This window comes from Pristiophorus japonicus, chromosome 5 (assembly GCF_044704955.1).
Source record: "Pristiophorus japonicus isolate sPriJap1 chromosome 5, sPriJap1.hap1, whole genome shotgun sequence".
In the NCBI taxonomy this organism is placed as follows: Eukaryota; Metazoa; Chordata; class Chondrichthyes; family Pristiophoridae; genus Pristiophorus; species Pristiophorus japonicus.
Genome location: NC_091981.1, coordinates 275867591 through 275892677, shown reverse-complemented (window position 1 = coordinate 275892677; position 25087 = coordinate 275867591). Strand labels below are relative to the sequence as shown.

The 25087-nt window shown below is 46.4% G+C and overlaps 1 protein-coding gene across 2 annotated transcripts in view; it reads left to right on the top strand.

Annotated features, from left to right (window-relative positions):
- LOC139264009 (actin-related protein 3B) overlaps positions 1 to 25087 on the top strand; it is a 184602-nt gene that overhangs the window by 67376 nt on the left and 92139 nt on the right. For both annotated transcript variants that reach the window (XM_070880112.1, XM_070880111.1), the window contains exons 5-6: positions 21661 to 21756; positions 24910 to 25017. In XM_070880112.1, coding sequence (XP_070736213.1) covers positions 21661 to 21756; positions 24910 to 25017 — 204 coding nt within the window. The remainder of the gene's footprint in view (positions 1 to 21660; positions 21757 to 24909; positions 25018 to 25087) is intronic.

Genomic DNA, 25087 nt, shown 5'->3' with positions numbered 1-25087 from the left:
AGGCATAGGGAATGGGGGGGGGGAGGGTTTAAAGGGAAGTTTACAAACATTAAACACTTCAGTTTTACAAATAAAGAGCCATCATCAATAATAAATGATAACATCAATAAATCAACCAATAAATTAAACAAAAAAAATTAATAAGAAATAATAAAAAAAAATCAATAAATAAAATATTTTCTACTTACCGACTGCAGCACCGGGAGCCCTCCAACAGTGTGCTGGGATGTCACCCCCCCAGTGTGTCTCTGTCAGTGTCTATCTCTCTGTCTGTCTGTCTGTCTGTGTGTGTCTCTCACTCTCTGTCTGTCAGTGTCTGTGTTTCTGACAGCGAGGGGAGGGAAGGGGAAGAAGGGGGCGGGAAGGGGGAGGGGGGAGAAGGAGAAGGGAGACTGAACGGGCCCGGCCGGGCCCAAGATTTCGGGCGGGGCCCGTCCCCAGCACCAGATTTACAGGTAGGTGGCGTTGGGTTGGGTCGGGAGCGTGGGTCGGGTCGGGGGGAGCGCGGTTCTGGTCGGATTGGGGGGGGCGGAGGGAGGTCCGGTCCGGGCGAGGAGGGGGGAGGCGGTCGGCGGTCGGGAGCACGGGTCGGGTCAGGGGTTGGGGGGGTGGAGGGAGGTCAGGTTGGTTCGGGTCGGGGGAGGGAGCGCGGGTCGGGTCCGGGTGGGAGGGAGGTCGGGTCGGTTCAGTTCGTGTCGGGGGCGGGGGGAGGGAGGTCAGGTTGGGTCGGGTCCGGTCTGAGTGAGGGGTCGGGAGCGCGGGTCGGGTCGGGGGGGTGGTGGGAGTGAGGTCGGGTCGGTTCGGTTCGGGTCGGGGGGGGGGAGAGGGAGGTCAGGTCGGGTGGGGGGGGGGGGGAGCGCGGGTCGGGTCCGGGGCTGGGGCGGGGGGGGGGGAAGCGGGAGTCGGGTCGGGAGGAAGCAGGAGCTGGGTGTGGGAGGCAGCCTTATCCACGCAGCCCCAGTGAGGCCATTTGGCCAGGGCTAGGGGCTTCGTGCTTTGGGCCCCTTCCACACAGTTTTGGGCGCCTAGAGCTACTGCACATGCGCGCCCACTGTAGCGTGCATGTGCAGAGGTCCCGGCACTGTTTCAATGCAGGGACCTAGCTCCGCCCCCCACAGCTCGTGCTGCGCCGCGCCCAGCTCCAGAGGACCTGCAGGGAGCCAGAGAATAGGTACGTTTTTTTTAGGCGCACTTTGTGACGCGAAAAACGGGAGTCCAGGTCGGGGCTGCGCTGTTCTAGGCGCGGCCCGAAACTTGGGCCCATAGAATGGTTGCAGTACAGAAGAAGGCCATTCGGCTTGTCAAGCCCATGCCAGCTCTCTGCAAGAGCATTTCAGTTAGTCCCACTCCCCCGCCTTCTCCACGTAGCCCTGCAATTTTTTTTCCTTCTGGAACTTATCCAATTCCCCTTTGAAAGCCACAATTGAATCTGCCTCCACCCTCTTTTCAGGCAGTGCATTCCAGATCCTATCCACTCATAAGAACATAAGAAATAGGAGCAGGAGTAGGCCATATGGCCCCTCGAGCCTGCGCCGCCATTTAATACGATCATGGTTGATCCGATTATGGACTTAGATCTCTACCCGCTCCCCATAACCCCTTATTCCCTCGTTGCATAAAAAAAGTTTTTCCTCATGAAGCTTTTGGTTCTTCTGCCAATCACCTTAAATCAGTGTCCTCTGATTCGCGACCTTTCCGCCACTGGGAACAGTTTCTCTCTATCTACTCTGATACCAGAAATGCTAGGGGATACGGATCAGGCTGGGTCTCTTTTCTCTTGAAAAGAGAAGGCTGAGGGGTGACCTAATAGAGGTCTTTAAAATTATGAAAGGTTTTGATAGAGTAGATACAAAGAGAGTGTTTCCACTTGTGGGGAAGAGCATAACTAGAGGCCATCAATATAAGATAGTCACCAAGAAATCCAATAGGGAATTCAAAAAAAACTTATTTATCCAGAGAGTGATGGAAATGTGGGATTTGCTACCACAGGGAGTGGTTGAAGCGAATATTTTGGATGCATTTAAGGGGAGGCTAGATAACCAAATAAGGAAGAAGAGAGTAGAGGGTAATACTGATAGTTAGATAAAGAAAGATGGGAGGAGGCTCAAGTGGAGCATAAATACCGGTACTGTTTGTGCCGTATATCCCATGTAATCCTACCTTTGTATTCCCATCCCCTAGAAATAAAGGCCAGCATTCCGTTAGCCTTTTTGATTATTTTTTATACCTGTCCATTATTTCCCTGCTTTCCAAATTGCCACAAGTTTTGATATTTAACTATAGTGTCAGCTGTGGCTCAGTGGATAGCACACTCGCCTCTTGAGTCAGAAGGTTGCGGGTTCAAGTCCCACTCCAGGAACTTGAGCACGTAAATCTAGGCTGACACTCCCGTGCTGAGGGAGTGCTGCACTGTTGACGGTGCCATCTTTCAGATGAGACGTTAAACCATCTGCTCTCTCAGGTGAATGTAAAAAATCCCATGGCATTATTTTGAAGAGGAGCAGGTGAGTTATCCCTGGTGTCCTGGCCAATATTTATCCCTCAATCAACATAACAAAATCAGATTATCTGGCCATGATCACATTCCTGTTTGTGGGAGGTTGCTGTGCGCAAGTTAGCTGCCGCGTTTCCCACATTACAACAGTGACTACACTCCAAAAGTACTTCATTGGCAGTAAAGCGCTTTGAGACGTCTGGTGCTTGTGAAAGGTGCTATATAAATGCAAGTCTTTCTTTTCTTTATTTTATAAACTAGTTGATCTTCTGTTGTGTTGCCCACGGGAAGTCGAGACCAACTGCAGTATTTGAATTAAGCAGGGTTAGGAATTATTGGACCTAGATAAGAGAGGGGAGAGCGATGATAGAAGGATGAGGATGATAGATGAGAACGGAGGGGGACTGGGGGAGTGTGGCAGGGTGGAAGTAGAGGGGGTAGAGAAGCCCGAGTTACTTCTCAGCAGAGTGGAATTTCTTCTCATCGATTCTTGCTGGGGGTGGGGGGTTACCTCGCATCACTTAGCGCTTTTGCAACGGAGATTTGCTTACGGTTCTGAAGGCCATATACGCATACTACTATCACTGAATGTTTAGCAACAGGTTTTTGCAGAAGAATTGTTCCTTTTCAGGTATGCCTTGCTACTTGGATGGTTTGGGATATTATGGAGCATGCTAGCCTGATTCCGAACAACTGGAAGAAGCCTTGCACGATGGTCATTTTTTCTTGTCATTAACTCTGTATCATCCAACTCTATTTGTGTCAATGCCCTAGTAGTGAAGGCACTTGATGCATCAGCCACGGGATGACATTTCTGCAGGTTTAATGGACTCAATTTTCCCCAATGCCATTGTTTCGCGTTTTTCAAGAGTTACGTCCATTTTTTTAGGCCCTGACTAGTCCAAAAAAAAACTTGAAAGTTTGCCTGTTCTAATTTTTAAAATTGGCGCTGTGCAGCATACACTTTAGCTTTGGGGGGTGGAGCCTAATGTCTGCACCGAATAAAGGATGCCCCCCCTTCCGCGCATGCATGAAAATAAAGACGTTTTTTACGTGACTGCTATGGGCGCGCATGCCCAGTACATCTCCCAGTTTGCATTCAGCCATTTTTAAAGAGCCATTTGAGTGTGAGAACTGTGTGAGAACTTTAATTCTCAGTGGAAAAATCGGAGCTGCAATATGCAACGCGGCTCAAGGACCAAGAATTTCTAACATGAGGAAGTGGAGGAACTAGTTACTGTAATTGAGACCAGCTGGACACCAGCAGAGGTCACATAAAAGTTTCACCAAAAGAAATGAAGAAATGCTGGAACCAATTTACAGAAGATTACTGTGCAATGGTGACCACTCCGAGGTCTGGAGGCCAGTGCGAAAAGAAGTGGCAACCGTGACGAGGCTGAAGCCGATGCAGAAGATTCTGTCGCGGACAAGCCTGAAGAGGAGAACATCTTCCAATCCCACCTTCCAGACCAAGAGCATGGGGGTGAGGGGGAGGCGAAGGGGAGGATGAAGCCCTCACTGTTGTACTCACTCTGGAGGAGGTGCAGTTCCGCCCACTGAGGTGCCAGCCCCTTTCCTGAGTGGTACGAGTGTTGGGACATTCCATGGTTTTGCACAGTCCGAGGCTGCAGGTTCCAGTGGGATGCAGCGAGCCACACCCAGGGTGAGGAGGGGAAGGAGAGCTCGATAGCACTCTCCAGAGGTGCAGAATGTAACAGATGTGGTTCAGATGATGGCAGTGAGTGCGGAGAGCATTGACCTTACGCGATCACTCCTGGACACAATCAGCAGGGTGGGTGATGAGATGTCGGGAGAAGTAACAACACTCCCACGAGAAATGGGAACACTGTCTGGACACATGAGGGAGTGAATGTCGCAGGTAGCTGATACACTGTCGCTGAACATGAGGGAGGGAATGTTGCAGGTAATTGAACATGAGGGAGGGAATGTCAGAAGTAATGTCATGTATCTCACACTACTGTACACAACTGTATCTTACCATGCTATACATGACTGTAACTAGATATGACCTGCAACCACAAGCATACCTTACCACCAGGGGTGCACTTGCAGGAGACACTGCATACCTGTTCCACACAGGTATATAAAGGCAGGTCTCAGGCAAGTGTGGCATTCAAGAGCTGTGAAATAAAGGTGCAGGTCCTGAGTGACCTTGACTTCAGCATGTGCCTCGTGTGAGTCTGTACTGCAGGGACAGGACTTTACAGTAGCGACGAGTTACGGGATCACAGAATCCACAGAATGGCGACCAATGGCTCAGATGAAAAATACAATGCTGGAGATAATTGGGAGGACTTTATAGAAAGGCTCCAGCAAAGCTTTGTAACCAAAGACTGGTTGGGCGATGATAAGGCAGACAAGAGAAGAGCCCATCTCTTGACCAGCTGTGGCTCGAAAACATACGCCTTAATGAAGGACCTGCTGGCACCCGAGAAACCAGCAAGCAAGTTGTTTGAAGAGTTGAGCACACTGGTAAGAGACCACCTGAAGCCAGCGAGCAGCCTACACATGGCCAGACATAGGTTCTACAACTACATATGCTGCTGTGTGGGCCAGAGCATACCCGACTTTGTGGCGGAACTTCGGAGGCTGGCTAGTTTATGTGAGTTCTCCAATGAACTAAGGAGAGAAGTACTGAGAGACTTTTTTATTGAAGGAATAGGCCACGCAGGCATATTCCGAAAGCTCATAGAAACCAAGAACTTGACCCTAGAGGCAGCAGCACTGGTCGCACAGACATTCTTGGCAGGAGAAGAAGAAACGAGGTTGATCTATACTGCGGGTATGACAACTAACGAAACATTGGAACAAGGGGTTCACAGTGTGAAACAAGCCGCTACCCCCACACACAAACAAAGGCAGGAGAGCAGGCCCTCAACAGCAGGCAGTGGTGCCAGAAGCCATCAAGGGCCACATGAATGACCGTTCACACCTCATCAACCCACAATGCGAGCAATCAACTACAAACTGAGAGAAGCTCAAGAGAGATCAGCCAGATGCAGCTCATCCTTCGAAAACAATGGAAGCGGTCTGTGCTGGAGATGTGGGGGAAGGCACTCATCAAGGGGGTGTCGATTTCAGCATGCTGTTTTCAGAAACTGCAACTAATCAGGGCATCTGGCCCGCATGTGCAGAAAAACAGTAGCTCGGCTGGTATACGAATTGGAAGGGTTGTAAAGTGGACCAGAAGACGGTGTGGACAGTGCCCGGGACACTGAGGAACAGTGGGTCAACACGATCAATGGCCACTATTCTTACAACAAGACGCCTCCAATAATGATGAGGGTCCTACTCAATGGGATACCCGTCAACATGGAACTGGATACGGGAGCGAGTCAATCTCTCATGAGCGTTCAACAATTTGAACAACTGTGGCCACACAAAAGCAACAGACCAAAACTCACAAGGGTCGACACCAAACTAAGGACCTATACCAAAGAAATTGTCCCAGTCCTTGGCAGCGCCATGCTCTCAGTCACACACAAAGGGACGGTGAACCGACTTCCCCTGTGGATTGTCCCTGAAGATCTCCCAGCACTGTTGGGGAGAAGCTGGCTGGCAAAACTAAATTGGAAATGGGATGATGATCACGCCATATCGTCAGAGGAACGGACCTCCTGCTCAACAGTTCTAAGTCGATTTGAACATCTCTTTCAGCCAGGTGTGGGCACCTTCAAAGGGGCTAAAGTTATGGATGCTAGACTGGTCCATCACAAGGCTAGAGCTGTGCCCTATGTGATGAGGGAATAGATTGAACATGAACTGGACAGGCTTCTGCGGGGAGGCATTATCTCACCCGTGGAATTTAGCGACTGGGCAAGTCCCATCGTCCCAGTCATGAAGCCTGATGGATCCGTACGAATCTGTGGGGATTACAAATCTACCATAAACAGAGTCTTCCTACAGGACCAGTACCCGCTGCCCAGAGCGAAGGACTTATTTGCCACATTGGCTGGAGGAAAACTTTTTTCAAAACTAGATCTCACATCTGCGTATATGACGCAAGAACTGACCGAAGAGTCTAAGCTACTCACCACCATCAACACACATCGAGGTCTTTTCATGTACAATCGATGCCCATTCGGCATCAGGCCGGCAGCTGCTATATTCCAACGCAACATGAAGAGTCTGCTCAAGTCCATCCCGGGGACGGTTGTGTTTCAAGACGACATACTCGTCACGGGCAGGGACACCGACTCCCATCTCCGCAATTTGGAGGAAGTAATAAAGCGGTTGGATCGGGTAGGCCTAAGAGTTAAGAAATCCAAGTGTCTGTTTCTCACGCCCGAGGTTTTTGGGCAGAAGGATTGCCGCTGATGGAATCTGCCCAACAGAATCCAAAACCGAAAGAAAGCACCCAGGCCCCAGAATGTTTTGGAACTGCGCGCCTTTCTCGGGCTACTCAATTACTTTGGGAACTTTATGCAGAACTGGAGCACGCTGCTGGAGCCTCTCCACGTGCTCCTCAGAAAGGGGTGCGATTGGTTTTGGGGGGACGCCCAGGAACGCGCCTTCAATAAGGCATGCAACCTTCTATGTTCCAACAGTGTTTTGGCTTTTTTTGATCCAGGTAAAAAGCTAGTTCTTACATGTGATGCGTCAGCGTACGGGTCAGGTGCGTTTTACAGAATGTTAATGGTGAGGGTAAATTACAACCCTTTGCTTATGCCTCCAGGTCACTTTCGCAGGCGGAGCGCGGGTACGGTATGGTGGAGAAGGAGGCGCTCGCGTGCGTGTATGGTGTCAAAAAGATGCACCAATACCTTTTTGGGGCCATGTTCACGTTAGAAATCGACCACAAGCCCCTCACGTCCCTGCTATCCGAGAGCAAGGCAATAAACGCCAACGCCTCGGCGCGCATTCAACTGTGGGCACTTATGCTGGCGTCTTACGATTACACAATAAGGCACAGACCAGGCACAGACAACTGTGCCAACGCGCTTAGCAGGCTACCCCTGGCGGCCACGGAAGGGTCTGACGAACAGGACTGTGAGATAGTCATGGCAATCAATGCCTTTGAGTCCACAGGTTCGCCCATGACAGCTTGCCAAATCAGAGCCTGGACGACCAGCGACCCCACATTATCCGTAGTCAAAAGATGTGTCTTAACCGGTGAATGGGCAGAGGCTCGCGATGCCTGCCCCGAGGAGATCAAACCTTTCCATAGGCGCATGCATGAACTATCACTATAGGCAGACTGCCTGATGTGGGGCAGCCGAGTAGTTATGCCTATGCTCCACCGCGAGCACCCGGGGATCGTTCTCATGAAGGCCATAGCCAGATCCCACGTCTGGTGGCCTGGCAGTGACGCGGACTTGGAGCTCTGCGTCCGACGGTGCACCATTTGTGCCCAATTCAGTAATGCCCCCAGGGAGGCCCCCTGGCCCACCAAACCGTGATCGCGGGTGCACGTAGACTATGCGGGCCCATTCATTGGCAAAATGTTCCTCGTAGTCGTCGATGCATTTTCAAAATGGATCGACTGCACCATTTTAAACTCGAGCACCACCTCCACCACTGTGGAGATCCTTGAACCATGTTTGCAACGCACGGCATTCCTGACATATTGGTCAGTGATAATGGTCCGTGCTTCACCAGCGCAGAATTCCAAGATTTTATAGTTGACCATGGCATAAATCACGTTAAGACGGCAGCGTTCAAGCCGGTCTCCAATGGCCAGGCGGAGCGAGCAGTGCAAATCATTAAACAAGGCATGCTTAAAATCCAAGGTCCCACGCTGCAGGACCGCCTGTCGCGACTGCTGCCGGCATACAGATCTCGTCTGCATTCGCTGACTGGGGTTCCCCCCGCGCAACTATTGATGAAACGGATCTTGAAGACAAGGCTCTTGTTAATCCTCCCAGACATGCATGAAATCGTTGAGGCAAAACGCCGGAAGCTAACTGAGTACCAGGACCGAAATTCGAGAGGGAGGTGGAATGAGATAGGGGACAAAGTGTTCGTGCTAAACTATGGCAGGGGTCCCAAATGGCTTGCAGGGACAGTCACATGCAAGGAAGGAAACAGGCTACAGGTGGTACAAATGGACAATGGCCAAACATGCCGGAGGCATGTAGACCAAGTAAAAAGTAAATTCACCAACGACACTGCAGAACCAGAGGCAGACTACAATGTGGAACTCAGACCACACCTGGTGGAAAGACAGAGGGAACAACCTGAGGAAAGGGCAATCTCAACAGACAGCCCAGGTGAGATACCAACAATCATACTGAACGAAACAGACAGCCCAGGCGAGATACCAGCAATCACACCGAAAGAAAAACATACACCAAGGCAAACAACTGAACCACAACTAAGACGCTCCACGTGAGAGCGTAGACCACCTGAGAGACTGAATCTATAAAGACAATAAGCCCTTGGGGGAGGGTGATGTCATGTATCTCACACTACTGTACACAACTGTACGTTACTATGCTATACATGACTGTAAGTAGATATGACCTGTACCCACAACCATACCTTACCACCAGGGGTGCACTTGCAGGAGACACTGCATACCTGTTCCACATTGGTATATAAAGACAGGTCTCGGGCAAGTGTGGCATTCGAGAGCTGTGAAATAAAGGTGCTGGTCTTGAGTGACCTTGACTTCAGCATGTGCCTCCTGTCAGTCTGTACTGCAGGGACAGGACTTTACATGTAGCTGCTGCAATAAGGGAACCCAGACCCCGTGGACATTGACGGAATCAACTGCCACTCCCACTTCAATCCCCAGACCAGCCTCTGAAGAGGCCCAAGCTGGGCCATCCCATTACCGCCTGTCCACACCCCCATCAAGAAGTCCGCACTACCCGAGATGCTCGAAAGAATAAGCTTGGTAGCAACCCGAGAAACGCTGCGTCACTGCCTGCGGGCAGGGGTGAAGTCACCAACACCAAGCACAGTGGGCGGTCTTAGAATAAGATGGGTACAGCCTTTCTTTGCTATTGTTATTATTGTTATTACTATTCTCAAATTAAAATTTTTTTGTAAGTGATGTAAATTTACAAGTTTAAAAGTTTGTAAATATCTTAAAGTTTGTAAATGATATTAACTGAAAACTTGAAACTTTGATACAAGAATATTTTTATTAAAGTTAACTTAAGTACAAACAAGTGTTAAACTTTTGAATAAAATATATTTTAAATTATAACTGAATCATTTCCATTATTTGTTCCATTAACACAACACAACTTTACTGTTACACTCATAATAAATGGTCAGACTGAGTATTGTGTGTAATGAGCAAGTGTGACCTTAGCTCCTTTATTAAGGTTCCAGAGTACAGGTACCTTGTGGGTGGCCTGCATATATACTGTGCTCCCAAGGGATGCTGGGATCCCTTGGGACTCCAATAGGTAGGCCCTCTGGTGGTCAGGTGTGATGCAGGTTACAAGAGGTTAAATACATAACATCACTCCCCCGTGAAGTCAACAGTACACTTATTTACAAGGTGAGACGATCTGGGGCTTTGCGCGCCCTTGTCGATCGTCTCAGTACAAATGCTGGTGTGGGTGGGTTGGTCAGTTCTTCACTGGGCTGTTGCGCAGCCGGTCTTGCCGGGCTTCTGGGGATGATGAGTTCGGTTTCATGGTAAACTCTGATGTCGGTTGCCACTTGTGTGTGTGTGTTGGAAGGTCAAAGTTGGTGGTGTCCTCTTCAGGTTGTTCGTAGCTGTTGGTGAACTGCAATTTGATTTGGTCCAAGTGTTTTCTGTGCGTTTGTCCATTGGTCACTTTGAGCTGAAACATCCCACTCCCCTCTTTGGCTGTGACCGTGCCAGCGAGGTATTTTGGACCATGTCCATAATTGAGCACAAACACAGGATCATTGATCTCAATATCGCGTGACAAATTTGCGTGGTCATGGTACACACTTTGTTGATGCCGCTTGTCCTCCATGTGATCATGCAGATCAGGGTGGACAAGAGAGAGCCTTGTTTTAAGCGCTCTTTTGATGAGCAGCTCAGCTGGGGGAAACCCAGTGAATGAGTGGGGTCTGGTGCGGTAGCTGAGCAGTACTCGGGACAACCGGGGCTGCAGGGAATCTTCCGACGCGCGTTTCAAGCTTTGCTTGATGGTCTGAACTGGCCGTTCTGCCTGGCCGTTGGATGTGGGCTTGAACGGGACAAATGTGACATGTTTGATCTAGTTGCGGGTCATGAATTCCTTGAATTCAGCACTGGTGAAGCACGGCCCATTGTCGCTGACTCGGACATCAGGAAAGCCGTGTGTGGCAAACATGACTCGTACACTTTCAGTGGATGTGCTTACAGACATTATTGCACATTCAATCCATTTTGAGTCAGCGTCCACAACAATCAAAAACATTTTGCATAGGAATGGGCCTGCATAGTCTACATGGATCCTCGACCACGGGTTGGATGGCCATGACCACAAACTTAGCGGTGCCTCTCTGGTGCATTGCTCAACTGAGAGTAAGTGTTGCACTGGCGCACACATGACTCTAAATCTGAGTCGATGCCAGGCCACCACACGTGGGATCTGGCTATGGCTTTCATCATTACGATGCCTGGGTGTTCTGCAGTCCACAAATAAATGTGTCTCAGCCTTTCTCAGGCAAGACTACGCGATTGCTCCACAAAAGGCAGTCCGCCTGCACGGAGAGCTCGTCTTTGTGTCTGTGGAATGGCTTAATCGCTTCCTGCATCTCCACTGGGACACTGGACCAGCTCCCAAGGACAGTAAAGGATCCTGGCTGGTCCACGTCCTGATCTGGCGGGCCAGAACATGGGACTTCTCGTTCTCAAATGCCTCCATGAGCAAGTCCGCTGGTTGTGCCATTTCCACACTGGTGGTGGGCAATGCTCGCCGACTGAGAGCATCTGCGCAGTTCTCTGTGCCCCGTCTGCGACGGATTACATAGTTGTATGCCAACAACGTAAGCGCCCATCCTTGGATGCGGGCAGAGGCATTGGTATTAATCCCTTTGCTCTCTGAGAATAGTGATATGAGTGGCTTGTGGTCAGTTTCAAGCTCAAACTTGAGGCCAAATAAGTACTGGTGCATTTTTTTTTTACCCCGTAAACTCACGCCAGAGCCTCTTTTTCAACCATGCTGTAGGCTCTTTCGGCCTTGGACAAACTCCTGGATGCATATGCAACTGGTTGCAAAATTCCCGATTCATTAGCCTGTTGTAACACATACCCTACCCCGTATGATGACGCATCGCAAGCTAACACCAATTGTCTACGTGGGTGATACAGGACATAGAAAATAGGTGCAGGAGTAGGCCATTCGGCCCTTCGAGCCTGCACCACCATTCAATAAGATCATAGCTGATCATTCACCTAAGTACCTCTTTCCTGTTTTCTCTCCATACCCCTTGATCCCTTTAGCCGTAAGGGTCATATCTAACTCCCTCTTGAATATATCCAATGAACTGGCATCAACAACGCTCTACGGTAGGGAATTCCACAGGTTAACAAGTCTCTGAGTGAAGAAGTTTCCCCTCATCTCAGTCCTAAATGGCTTACCCCTTATCCTTAGACTGTGACCCCTGGTTCTGGACTTCCCCAACATCGGGAACATTCTTCCTGCATCTAATCTGTCCTGTCCCGTCAGAATTTTATGTTTCTATGAGATCCCCTCTCATCCTTCTAAGCTCCAGTGAATCTCTCCTCATATGTCAGTCCTGCCATCCCGAGAATCAGTCTGGTGAACCTTTGCTGCACTCCCTCAATATCAAGCACGTCCTTCCTCAGATTAGGAGACCAAAACTGAACACAATATTCCAGGTGAGGCCTCACCAAGGCCCTATACAACTGCAGTAAGATCTCCCTGCTCCTCTACTCAAATCCCCTAGCTATGAAGGCCAACATACCATTTGCTGCCTTCACCGCCTGCTGTACCTGCATGCCAACTTTCAATGACTGATGTACCATGACACCCAGGTCTCGTTGCACCTCCCCTTTTCCTAATCTGCCTCCATTCAGATAATATTCTGCCTTCATGTTTTTGTCCCCAAAGTGGATAACCTCACATTTATCCACATTATACTGCATCTGCCATGCATTTGCTCACTCCCCTAACCTGTCCAAGTCACTCTGCAGCCTCTTAGCGTCCTCCTCACAGCTCACACCGCCACCCAGCTTAGTGTCATCTGCAAACTTGGAGATATTACACTCAAATTCCTTCATCTAAATCATTAATATATATTGTAAATAGCTGGGGTCCCAGCACTGAGCCCTGCAGCACCCCACTAGTCACTGCCTGCCATTCTGAAAAGGACCCGTTTATCCAGACTCTCTGCTTCCTGTCTGCCAACCAGTTCTCTATCCACGTCAGTACATTACCCCCAATACCATGTGCTTTAATTTTGCACACCAATCTTTTGTGTGGGACCTTGTCAAAAGCCTTTTGAAATTCCAAATACACCACATTCACTGGTTCTCCCTTGTCTACTCTACTAGTTACATCCTTAAAAAATTCCAGAAGTTTTGTCAAGCATGATTTCCCTTTCATAAATCCATGCTGACTTGGACCGATCCTGTCACTGCATTCCAAATGCGCTGCTATTTCATCTTTATTAATTGATTCCAACATTTTCCCCACTACTGATGACAGGCTAACTGGTTTATAATTACCCATTTTCTCTCTCCCTTCTTTTTTAAAAAGTGGTGTTACATTAGCTACCCTCCAGTCCATAGGAACTGATCCAGAGTCGATAGACTGTTGGAAAATGATCACCAATTGAATCCACTATTCCTAGGGCCACTTCCTTAAGTACTCTGGGATGCAGACTATCAAGTCCCGGGGATTTATCGGCCTTCAATCCCATCAATTTGCCTAACACAATTTTCTTCAGTTCCTCCTTCTCACTAGACCCTCGGTCCCCTAGTATTTCTGGAAGGTTATTTGTGTCTTCCTTCGTGAAGTCAGAACCAAAGTATTTGTTCATCTGGTCTGCCATTTCTTTGTTCCCCATTATAAATTCACCTGAATCTGACTGCAAGGGACCTATGCTTGTCTTCACTAATCTCTTTCTCTTCACTTATCTATAGAAGCTTTTGCAGTCAGTTTTTATGTTCCCGGCAAGCTTCCTCTCGTACTCTATTTTCCCCCTCCTAATTAAACCCTTTGTCCTCATCTGCTGAATTCTAAATTTCTCCCAGTCCTCAGGTTTGCTCAGGACAAGCAGTTTGTTAGAACACGATAAGTTTCTGGCTTTCTTAAAGATAGCCTCTTGTGAATTTCCCCATACCGAGTCGTCTCTCTTGCATGTAGGGGTTCTAGCAGGGTGCTTAACCCAGGTAGCAAATTACCGAAATAGTTAAGGAGCCCCAGGAACGACCGCAGCTCCGTCATGTTCTGTGGTGCGTTCTTGATGGTCTCTGTCTTGGTGTCGGTGGGTCTGATGCCGTCTGCTGTGATTCTCCTTCCTAAGAATTCGACGTCCTGAGCCAGCATTTCAACTTGAGCCCCACGTGATGCAACCGACTAAGAACCTCCTCCAGATTCTTCAAGTTCTCCATGGTGTCCCGACCTGTAACCAATATGCTGTCCTGGAAGACCACTGTGCAAGGAACCGACTTTAGCAGGCTCTCCATGTTCCGCTGGAAGATTGCTGCGGCCGACCGAATCCCGAATGGGCACCGGTTCTAGAAAAACCAGATGCAGGTGAGGCCTTTTGAAGACTACTCCAGCTCCTGCGTCATGTGTAGGCTGAGGTCAGGTCCAGCCTGGTGAACGTCATCCCTCCAGCCAGGGTCGCGAATAGGTAGTCTGTCTTGGGTAGCCGGTACTGGTCCTGCAGCGAAAAACGGTTAATTGTTTCTTTATAGTCCCCGCAAATTCTAACCGTACCATCCTCCTTGAGTACCGGAACAATCGGACTGGCCTAGTTGTTTAATCCACTGGCGCGATGATGCCTTCACGTTGCAGCCTGTCCAGCTCGATTTCCACTTTTTCACGCATCATGTACGGTACCGTCCGAACCTTGTGGTGGATGGGTCGCGTACCGGGAACCAAATGGATCTGCACTTTCACCCCCGAAAAGCTGCCAATGCCTGGCTCGAATAATGAAGGGAACTTGCTTAGAACTGGGTATGTGCAATGTCGTCGACGGATGAAAGCGCTCAGACATCGTCCCAGTTCCAGCGGATTTTCCCAGCCAGCTTCTGCCAAACAATGTGGGGATATCCCCTGGCACAATCCACAGTGGGACTTCGTGTACTGCTCCATCATAGGAGACTTTGACTTCAGCACTGCCAATTACAGGGGTTAGTTCCTTGGTGTAAGTCCTTAGTTTGGTGCGAATGGGGCTGAGCTTGGGCCAGTGTGCCTTCTTTCCTCACAGCCTGTCGAAGGCCGTTTTACTCATTATGGTCTGATTTGCCCCCATGTCCAGCTCCATAGACACTGGACTACCATTCAGTTCAACTTTCAACATTATTGGTGGGCAGTTCGTCGTGAACGTGTGTACCCCGTACACCTCTGCCTCCCCAGTACGAGTTTCCAATTCCGTCTGATCCACTGTGGATCGATCTTCCTCTGCAACGTGGTGGTTTGCAGCTCGCCTGCACATTCGTTGGAGGGATCCCATTGTTCTGCAGCCATTGCACGCATGGTGCTTAAAGCAGCATTGATGGGGCCGATGATCACCTCCGTAGCGCCAACAGGATGTTAACTGCCTCGCATTAACAGATGATGCCGGACTCTGGGTCAATTGAGGTCGGGCCACGTTCTGCCCTGTACATTTCTGCTCAAAACAGACATTCTGTTATACACAGTACTGGCCGAAACTTCTTTGTTCTGCGAAATCTGTTTGGTGTTGTCGCTGGTGGACATCATAAATGCCTGGGCTATCGTTATGGCTTTATTCAGATTCGGAGTTTCTACAGTCAACAGTTTGCGAAGGATTGTCTCATGTCCGTTGCCTAGTACAAAAAAGTCTATGAGCATTTGTTCTAGGAATCCCTCAAACTCACAATGTCCTGCAAGGTGCCTTAGTTCGTTGACGTAGCTCGCCACTTCCTGGCTCTCCGATCGTTAACACATGTAGAACCGATATCTCGCCATCAAAACGCTTTCCTTAGGATTTAAGTGCTCCCGGACCAGCGTACACAATTCTTTGTAGGATTTCTCTGTTGGTTTTGTCAAGGCTATAGGCAGTTAGGAGGATCGCCCTTCTCATCCCCTTCTAGCTCATTGGACACGAAGTTTTGGTCGAGTCTCTCCACGAAGGCCTCCCAATCGTCCCCTTCTGAGAACATCTCCAGGATGCCGACTTCTTTGCATTTTCGCGCAGTTGTTCGTTTCCTCATCACCATTGGTACACTCATAATAAATGGTCAGACTGAGTACTGTGTGTAATGAGCAAGTGAGATCTTAGCTCCTTTATTAAGATTCCAGAGTGCAGGTACCTCGTGGGTGGCCTGCTTATATACTGTGTTCCCAAGGGATGCTGGGATCCCTTGGGACTCCAACAGGTAGGCCCTCTGGTGGTCAGGTGTGATGGAGGTTACAAGGGGTTAAATACATAACAATTACGGAACAGGTTCAAACAGTAAACATGGTCATTTGGAATAGTTGCTGCTGAGCCTTCACGCAGCAAAGCGTTCACGGATGAGCTGCTGGTGCAAGGCTCGAGCAATCGTTAAACGGGCCCGACAGCCCGCCCTCCTCCGCCGCCATCGTTCTCCGGGTTCAGGTAGTTGCATGGCTTCCTCCTCCTCCTTGTCATCTGCATCTTCCTCCTCATCAGCCACTCTCACCTCAGGTGAGTCTTCTACTACCAGCTGCTGCTGCCTCATGATGGCTAAGTTGTGCAACATGCAGCAGACAACAATGAACTGACCGACAACCTCAGGGGAATATTGTAAGTAAGCTCCGAAATGGTCCAGGCATCGAAACACTGCTTCAAGATGCCAATGGTCGTCTCTACATGTTGTATTCCCGCTCAGCTTCCGTCCGGGTTACGCATAGAGGCGTCATGAGCCAGGTGACGAGGCCGTGCCCTTTGTCTCCTAGCAGCCAGCTCTGCCCTTCTGGCTGCTGCTGAAATAAGGCAGATATAGTGCTCTCGTGTAGGATGAAAGCATCATGGGTGCTCCCAGAGTATCTCGCATCAACTACAATGATGTGATGCACGTCATCACAGATAAGCTGCACATTCACGGAGTGGAAGCCTTTTCTGTTCCTGTACATCTCTGGATCCTCCAAAGGTGCTCGCAAGACGATATGGGTACAATCAATGCAGCCCTGTACCTTTGGGAAGCCTGCAATCCTGGTCATATGGCAGTACAATTTTTGGGTTATGTTGAAAGTAATTTTGCAGCAGAGAACCTGGAAATGCTTTCCTGTTTATATTGTACAATGTGCACTTGCTTCTGTCAGTGTATTGTTCTGTAAACTAATCTTCATTCAAAAAGAACAACTTCCAAATGTTTTCCTCTTTGATTTGAAATTTTCCCTGCTTGATTTTCTAGTCCTAATTTGATGCAATTTTAAATGTGTCTCTCGATATACTTCCACCATAGAATAATAAATCAGCTTCCCTGATGGCCTAGTGGGTAACCGCTCTACCTACCCATGCCATGCAGACCAGAAGGTCCCAAACTTAACTGCCAGTCTACGTTGAATTAGTTGATTTTGGCTGGGATCTGCAGTTGGCTCTTTTCTAGGGAACGGGGGCGGGGTGGGGGGACGTGGGGGGGGGGCGGGCGGTGGTGGGTGTTGTGGGGGGCGGGGGGGGTGGTGAAGGGGAAATCAACCAGGGTTCATATTTAACCCTATTTAGTAGCTCTTGCTGCAGATTGTATCGACCTTGGGCAAGGGCAGGAACGAGCTGAATTGTAATACCCTTTTGTGATTGAGTAGTCTGCTGACAGGTAGTGCCTGGACCTGACACACGAAGAATGGGCACTTAGATGCCCATGGAACTGCATGCCAGGAAGAGTTGACTTAAAGAAAGGGAGGGAAAAATTGGCAAAAAAGTACAGATCTTACTCACTGGAACAGAGTTCACGAATCCTTTATGTATGTTTAAATCTTGAAACTTTTTTGGGAGAGGTTTGCTAAACTTTGACAACATTTTGAAGATAGTAAAATATTTTAATTTACTTTAATTTCTGGAAGTGTTGGTAGAAATCTATTTAACTTCAGTTTTCAACGCATGATTTTATTAGATGAGTGCAGACTAATTCACAACTAACATTTGTGCAGGTTGCAATTTTTCCATTATATGGCATAATTGGTGTGAAATGTCTTCAGTTTTGAAATTGGTTGTGGTACAAATGCGATGAGGATGATGCAAATTGATAATTATAATCAATCGTTATTTCATCTCTTCTCCCTGATAATGTGGGAATTGAATGCATGAGATGGAAAATGTAGCAGGGTGGAAAGTCAGGGAATTGATCTATTGGTGTAGCACAGAAGGGAAGAAGAACAAAGAAAGACTGAGCTTTATATAGCACCTTTCACGGACACCGAACGTCTCAAAGTGCTTTACAACTAATTAAGTACTTTTGGAAGTGTAGTCATTGTTGTAATGTAGGAAACGCGGCAGTCAATTTGTGCACAAGCAAGCTCCCACAAACAGCAATGTTATGATGACAAGATAATCTGTTTTTTTGTTATGTTGATTGAGAGATAAACATTGGCCAGGACACCAGGAATAACTCCTTTGCTCTTCGAAATGATGTCATAGTATCTTTTATGTCCACCTGAGAGGGCAGACGGGGCCTCAGTTTAACATCTCATCTGAAAGACACCTCCTCTGACAGTGCAGTGCTCCCTCAGTACTGTGCTGGAGTGTCAGCCTAGATTTGTTTGTGCTCAAGTCTCTGGAGTGGGACTTGAACCCACAACCTTCTGACTCAGGTGAGAGTGCTACCCACTGAGCCACAGCTGACACAGAAAATAATAATAGAACTCATGGGGAAAAAGTGCGAAGGGAATAATCGAAGGCCATAATTATGTTGGCTGGTGGTGAAAAATGTATATAATACTCTTTTAGTAGTAAAACATGTGATGTGATATAGGTGATAACTACTTAATAACTGTTGCTATGGTGTTTACACTTGTTTGATATGTACTCATCGCTTCTCGATGTCAATCATGGACATGTGTTGCTTATAAGTTGTGATGTGGCTGACCCTCCCAATGCCTGCCCACAACCAGGCCTCGGACCACCTACCACCAAGGGCGCTACCCAGCGCCGAGCCTGCGGCCAACATCTCGCCTTAGGCAACTAGGCCCATATAGCAGTGCCTGGTCTCCAGTCGTCTTGGACCCCCTTGCCACTGGATCAAGACCTTGCTCAGCTAAACCCGTGTGGTAGCCGGTGTGCAATGACCACCCCACGTTAAAAGAACTCACGCACAGGCATCTTCCACTCCGTTAACATGAAGTTCGGGACCTGGAATGTCAGGATCCTCATGGACAATCCCAACAGCGACAGATCGGAACGCCACACTGCAATAGTTGCCTGGGTGGAATGAGCATGCGGCAAACCAATCCCACCCACCCCTTCCCTCAACGACTATCTGTCCCACCTGTGACAGAGACTGTGGCTCTCGTATTGGACTGTTCAGCCACCAAAGAACTCACTTCAGGAGTGGAAGCAAGTCTTCCTCGATTCCAAGGGACTGCCTATGATGATTTTGATGATGACGTGGCATGAATGAGGATTTGTAAATACAATTTCTCTGTTTATATGAAAAAAAATATGCCCCAGAAAAAAAATTCCAGACCTTTTGTTTTGTGACATAAAAGGATGGTACACCATGTATTTCAAACAGAATGATGATAAGTCTACTTAAAACATGTTGCTATAGTGACTGTCAAGAGCCTGCCGTTGCTGTGTTTGGAATGTAATTATCACTAAGCAACTATCTTATTCTATCTCATCCATTCCTAATGCTTTCCTAATGAATTGGCTTAAGCAATACACAGTAAAATATGTCTTTTTAAAACCTGCTCACCAAAAAAAAACTATTTTCTATAAACATTTTTCAGTTGTGCACATAGAACAGAAAATGTTTAAAATACATTTCCAGAAACCCCTCTTTTTATCCCCTGTGACAAATTGGCTTTACTTGACCAGGTGTAGACCGAATATAAGAGTCGTTTTCACCATGCACTTCAGAAATAAAGAGCACAGAACATATTTGAAATCGGCTTAACCCAAGTATTGATTTATTCCTTTTTACTTTTCCATAGTTAGTGTAGTTTACATAATTGTGGGATCAAGATAATTAAATGAGTGAAAAGAAACCATAAACACCTTGGCTGCAACTTGGAAACTTGCCTGTTAAAACACTAAGGAAAAAGAATAACGAAGCCTGCAGACGCTGTAAATCTAAAACAAAGCTGCTTGAAATACAAAGCAGGTCACTAAGTATCTTGAGAGAAAAGACAGTCTTGGTGGAAGAGTTAGACCTGAAATGTTGAATTGTCAGGTCTTTACAGATGTTTATGGATCCATTTTATATTTCCAGCATTTTCTGTTTCAGTCCCATTGAAGGCAAGTATGTGATATTTTTTGTTGAGAAACCAAAGGGAAAGGCCAAGGCCCATTCACAGAAGCTAACTAGGAAAGACCAGATAAATCTGGAGTTAGTGATCAATTTACACCAAACTTGCAGCCTACAACCCTTGGATATCTTCGCTCCTCCAATTCTGGCCTCTTGCGCATTCCCAATTGTAATCGCTCCACCATTGGCGGCGTACCTTCAGCTGCCTAGGCCCTAATCTCTGGAATGCCCTCCCTAAACCGCTCCACCTCCTTACCTCCCTCTCTTAGTTTTAAAAAGCGTCTTAAAGTGTCACCCGTCTTAATAGCTCCTATGTGGCTTGGTGAAGCATCTTGGGACTAATTTTCTCTAAGTTCCGCACGTGCGCAGCTGCACAGTAATTTGTAAGGTACCACGCAGGACGCTCACAAGCTCTTCCATTTGAAATACCGCGCGTGCACAGAAATTTAAAAAGACCACGCTTTGAAATTTACAGGCCGCGCACAACAAAGACAATTTAGAAGAAGCATTGCTTGGAACGTTTTACTACAATGTAGGCCCTATATAAATGCAAGTTGTTGGCAGCTCAGAGAAGGTTCACTAGGTTGATTCCAGGGATGAAAGGGTTGATTTATGAGGAAAGGTTGAGTAGGTTGGGCCTCTACTCATTGGAATTCAAGAGAATGAGAGGTGATCTTATCGAAACGTATAAGATTATGAGGGGGCTTGACAAGGTGGATGCAGAGAGGATGTTTCCACTGATGGGGGAGACTAGAACTAGGGGACATAATCTTAGAATAAGGGGCCGCCCATTTAAAACAGAGATGAGGAATTTATTTTCTCTGAGGGTTGTAAATCTATGGAATTCGCTGCCTCAGAGAGCTGTGGAAGCTGGGTCATTTAATAAATTTAAGACCGAGATCGACAGTTTCTTAACCGATAAGGGAATAAAGAGTTATGGGGAGCGGGCAGGGAATTGGACCTGAGTCCATGATTGGATCAGCCATGATCATATTGAATGGCGGAGAAGGCTTGAGGGGCTGTATAACCTGCTCCTGCTCCCATTTCTTATGTTGTTCTTGTTGTTTAAAAGTCATAAGATTTTAGAAGACACGCCAGAAGAAGGTAAGTTTCAGTTTTGAATCTGTGGGAAAGAATGAGTTGGCCTTTGATTCAACTGGGTGAGTATTGATTCCACACAGTGGGGATGTAGGCAGGGACAAGAGTGTGTGCAATGATGTTGTGGGGCTTGGAAGGAACAAAAGGAAAATTCAGAGGCGCTTTTTGACGCTTTTTTTCTGTTAAGTGCAAGAAAGGTGCTGGAAGAGCCTTCCCAAATATGGAAGTATGTTTGAATCTAGGAGCGACTTGAGATTTATAGAAGCCAGTTGTCAAAAAGAAAAGTGCTTGGCACAAGAAAGGAAAGAGTCTTTTGGAGGCATCTTTAGCAATGGATGAAATATGGGTTTTCTATCTGAGGCCAGAGGAGAAATGGGGTTAAAAATATTAATTAATGAAATGTGGAGTTATCAAAAGAAGGATGAAGTAGTTGTTACAGACTTTAGAGAGAGGATGAATTGCATCATTGAAGAGATGAAAGAAACAAAATGTTATTTATTTCAAGACATAGTCTTGTATGTAAAATGTTTACATTCTTTTGTTGCAGACAGAACCACCTCTCAACACACCAGAGAATCGAGAGTACCTCGCTGAAATCATGTTTGAGTCCTTTAATGTCCCAGGGCTTTACATTGCAGTCCAGGTAAAAGAGCTTGCAAATAGCAGAAGTTACTTGGCATCTGAGAGAGATGCAGTAGCAGAGTATGTTACTGTAACAGTATGGGCTTCAGCTTAGAGTTTTCCCACCGAGCGAAATCTTGATCTTGACAGTGCCATTGGGAGAAAGAAAGAATTGGAGTGTGATCCTTGTTCCAATTTCTCACTTCTCTCGATGGTTGGAAACTGTGCAGAAACTTGGAAGCAGCTTGCCTGCCAGTCCTCTTGGCTGGATATAGTGTGCACATTTGTGTGTGTGTTTGTATGGGGTGACTTCGGGGAGAGGGGACGGAGAAAGTAATTTTAAAAATGAGGCCAAAATAGTTGTTTTACAGTGTACCTTGACTCAACAGTGTCCTCTGTGAACATTTTTGATTTTTTTTTTGTCTAAGCAATCAAGTAATGGGGAAAAAAAACTGTTACAAATCAAGCGGTATGTCCTTGCACTATTTAGTCAGATCTGGCTTGCGCAGATGGTATGACAGGCTTTTTTCTCCAATGGTTGTTACGGGTCAGAAGTTAAGGTTAATAAACGTTGGCAGGCTAAATTGAATCCTTGGAGCACACACGTTCACAACATCAAGCTGTCCTCAAATTTAGGGTTATGGCACTCGTTCATCAATGTCACTGAAGCCAGCCTACAAAAATGCATAGCGTGAGATGGTGCAGTAAAGCATTGTTAGTAATTAGGCACATCATACACTTTTGTTATTATGAGGCAGTTTTATTTCAGAGTAACAAGGGACAGTTTTTGTACGCTTCTACACTTTGTGAGCATTCGGCTGCAATAGGTATATTGGACAGAGTAAAGAAAGGACCACTTGATGTGGTTGAAAAGTCCCTGATTTTATTGTTTGTGGGTGACTTGCCTTACTCCTGACACTTGGATATTTGAATTTGAAGGATGATAACTACTGTAACCCGATACTTACTAAAAATAGAATTAAATTCTTTGAAATTACTGAAACATGGAACGGGGCGTGACTGTAAAGATACCATAAGATGATTTTGTTTTCTTCTTTTATATTGGAAATTAACATGAGGAACATGGAAACTGGATTGGTGCAGAACTGAGCTCAACAGATTAGTTATTGTGAACGTTGAGGTAGGGACTTTGAGGACTACAGTAGATGTGATCAAGCTGCTGTTAAGTTTGTTGGTTTGAGTGCCCTTTGCCTTTACCATATGTTCCCAATTTTTTTATTCTTGATCTGGTACTGTGACTGAATGACGAGAACAGAGTGGGGAAAAATGTTCATTTATCCAATTCAGTGATTTCTCCTGTAACCATGGAAACTGAAATGCAATATTCTGGTGCAGTGGCACACAAAATGTACTCCCACATCCTTCTAATTAGTAGATTTTTCTTGGAATACTATTACAAATGCAATATTTTTTTAAAGTGTTAGTGAGGGCTTTGAATTGTCATTTGCCAATGTCTTAAAATGAGTTCACAAGATTTTAAAATTGAGTCTCGTACATACCCAGAGAGTGGTTAAAATGTGGAACTTGCTACCACATGGAGTAGTTGAGGCGAATAGCACAGATGAATTTAAGGGGGAAGCTAGACGAGCAGATGAGGGAAGAAAGGAATAGAAGGATATGCTGATGGGGTTAGATGACGAAGAGTGGGAGGAGGCTCGGGTGGAGCATAAACATAGTCATAAACACCGGCTCAGACCAGTTGGGCCGAATGGCCTGTTTCAGTGCTACAAATTCTGTGTAAGCCATAATTACTGCATTTAATATTTATAGTAAATTAATAGTGAACTTTGCTGAAAAAGAGAACCCATGCTAAATATAAGAATACTTCTTGTGTGTTACTGATTTCAGTGACCCATAATATACATTATTCACATGCTATTCAATATTGATCACTGAAATCATAAAGTTTTACTTTGAAAATAGGTCTGTTATGAATTGGTAAATAAAAGATACTGAGAAAAAGTAATAACGACGAGGTATCAGTAATTATTTGAGAGTTCACTAAAAATGTTCAAGGAATATGGACTTGACATAATTAAATGAAAAGTTTTAAAATAGGCCAATCAAATTTTCTACTTTAAAAAAAAATGTAGTATCCATTATTAAAGCTGGAAATATTATCCACAACTCACATGAAAGAAATTAATTATCCAGATTCAGTCGAAATACTCACAATAAACAGTATGCAATCTCTTGCAAAATAAAGATATTTTCTTTTGGTCTGGGGTTGCAATGATTCCAGAGAGAAATCTGCGACACGTCCAGGACAGATTTATATACTTCAATTGATTTAATTGAGTCGTTGCAAAGTATATCCTACTGAGTTGTCCATAATCCTAATTATAATAAAGATTGAGGTAGGGCTGTTTGGCACCACTGTTTTATGCTGTAGACCTGCTGATTGCATGCAGCGTGCAAGTGGGCATTTTGTGTATAAATTCAACGCCTGACAAGTGGAGAAAATCAAGTCCATTGCTAACCACAATCCCCAGTGAAGGAATAGTGGGAAAAACTTCATGGTGTTACAGGAGCAAGAGTTGCACAGGTATTAATAAATATCTCCTCCCAGGCTGCCTCTGACGAGCATTTCTGAAACATACACCAGGACAAAAGTGCACAGAAATTTCCCTGTTAACGCCTGTCTTTTGCATGAAATATGAAACCAAGGGTCCTGTCTGCCTGTTCAGGTGGATGAAAAGATCCCATGGCACTTTTTCCAAAGATGAAGTAGGAAGTTCTCCTGTTGTCCTGGCCAACATTCATCCCTCAGCCAATACTTCAAAAATCAAATGAACTGCCCATTCACTTCATTGCTGCTTGTTGGACTTAGCGGTGTGTAAATTGTCTGTTGCGTTTGCCTATAAAGCAGCGGCTGCATTTCAAAAAATAATTTGTTTGTTGCGAAAGTGCCTTGGGCCTTGCTGAGGAGGAGAAAGGGGCAATATAGATGCAAGTCTTTCTTTCAACATTGTTGGACAATTCAGTACAAGGTACGTTCTCTTTAATGTAGCACTTTTAGAATTTCAAAATAGAATGTGGAATAGTTATATTTTCTCTCAAGTTCCTAAAAAAAATGACTCAAGAAATGGGGGGAAAATTGTATTACATATATTATAACAATGTGTAATTTTTTAGGACTCACTTTAAATTGCAGGCTGTGCTAGCCTTAGCTGCTTCCTGGACCTCACGGCAGGTGGGAAAACGAACATTAACGGGCATAGTGATTGACAGTGGCGATGGAGTAACCCATTGTATTCCAGTGGTGAGTATAACACTTGAACACACAAAAATATTTATCATACCTGCTGTAAAATGAAAAGGTTTGGTTCAGT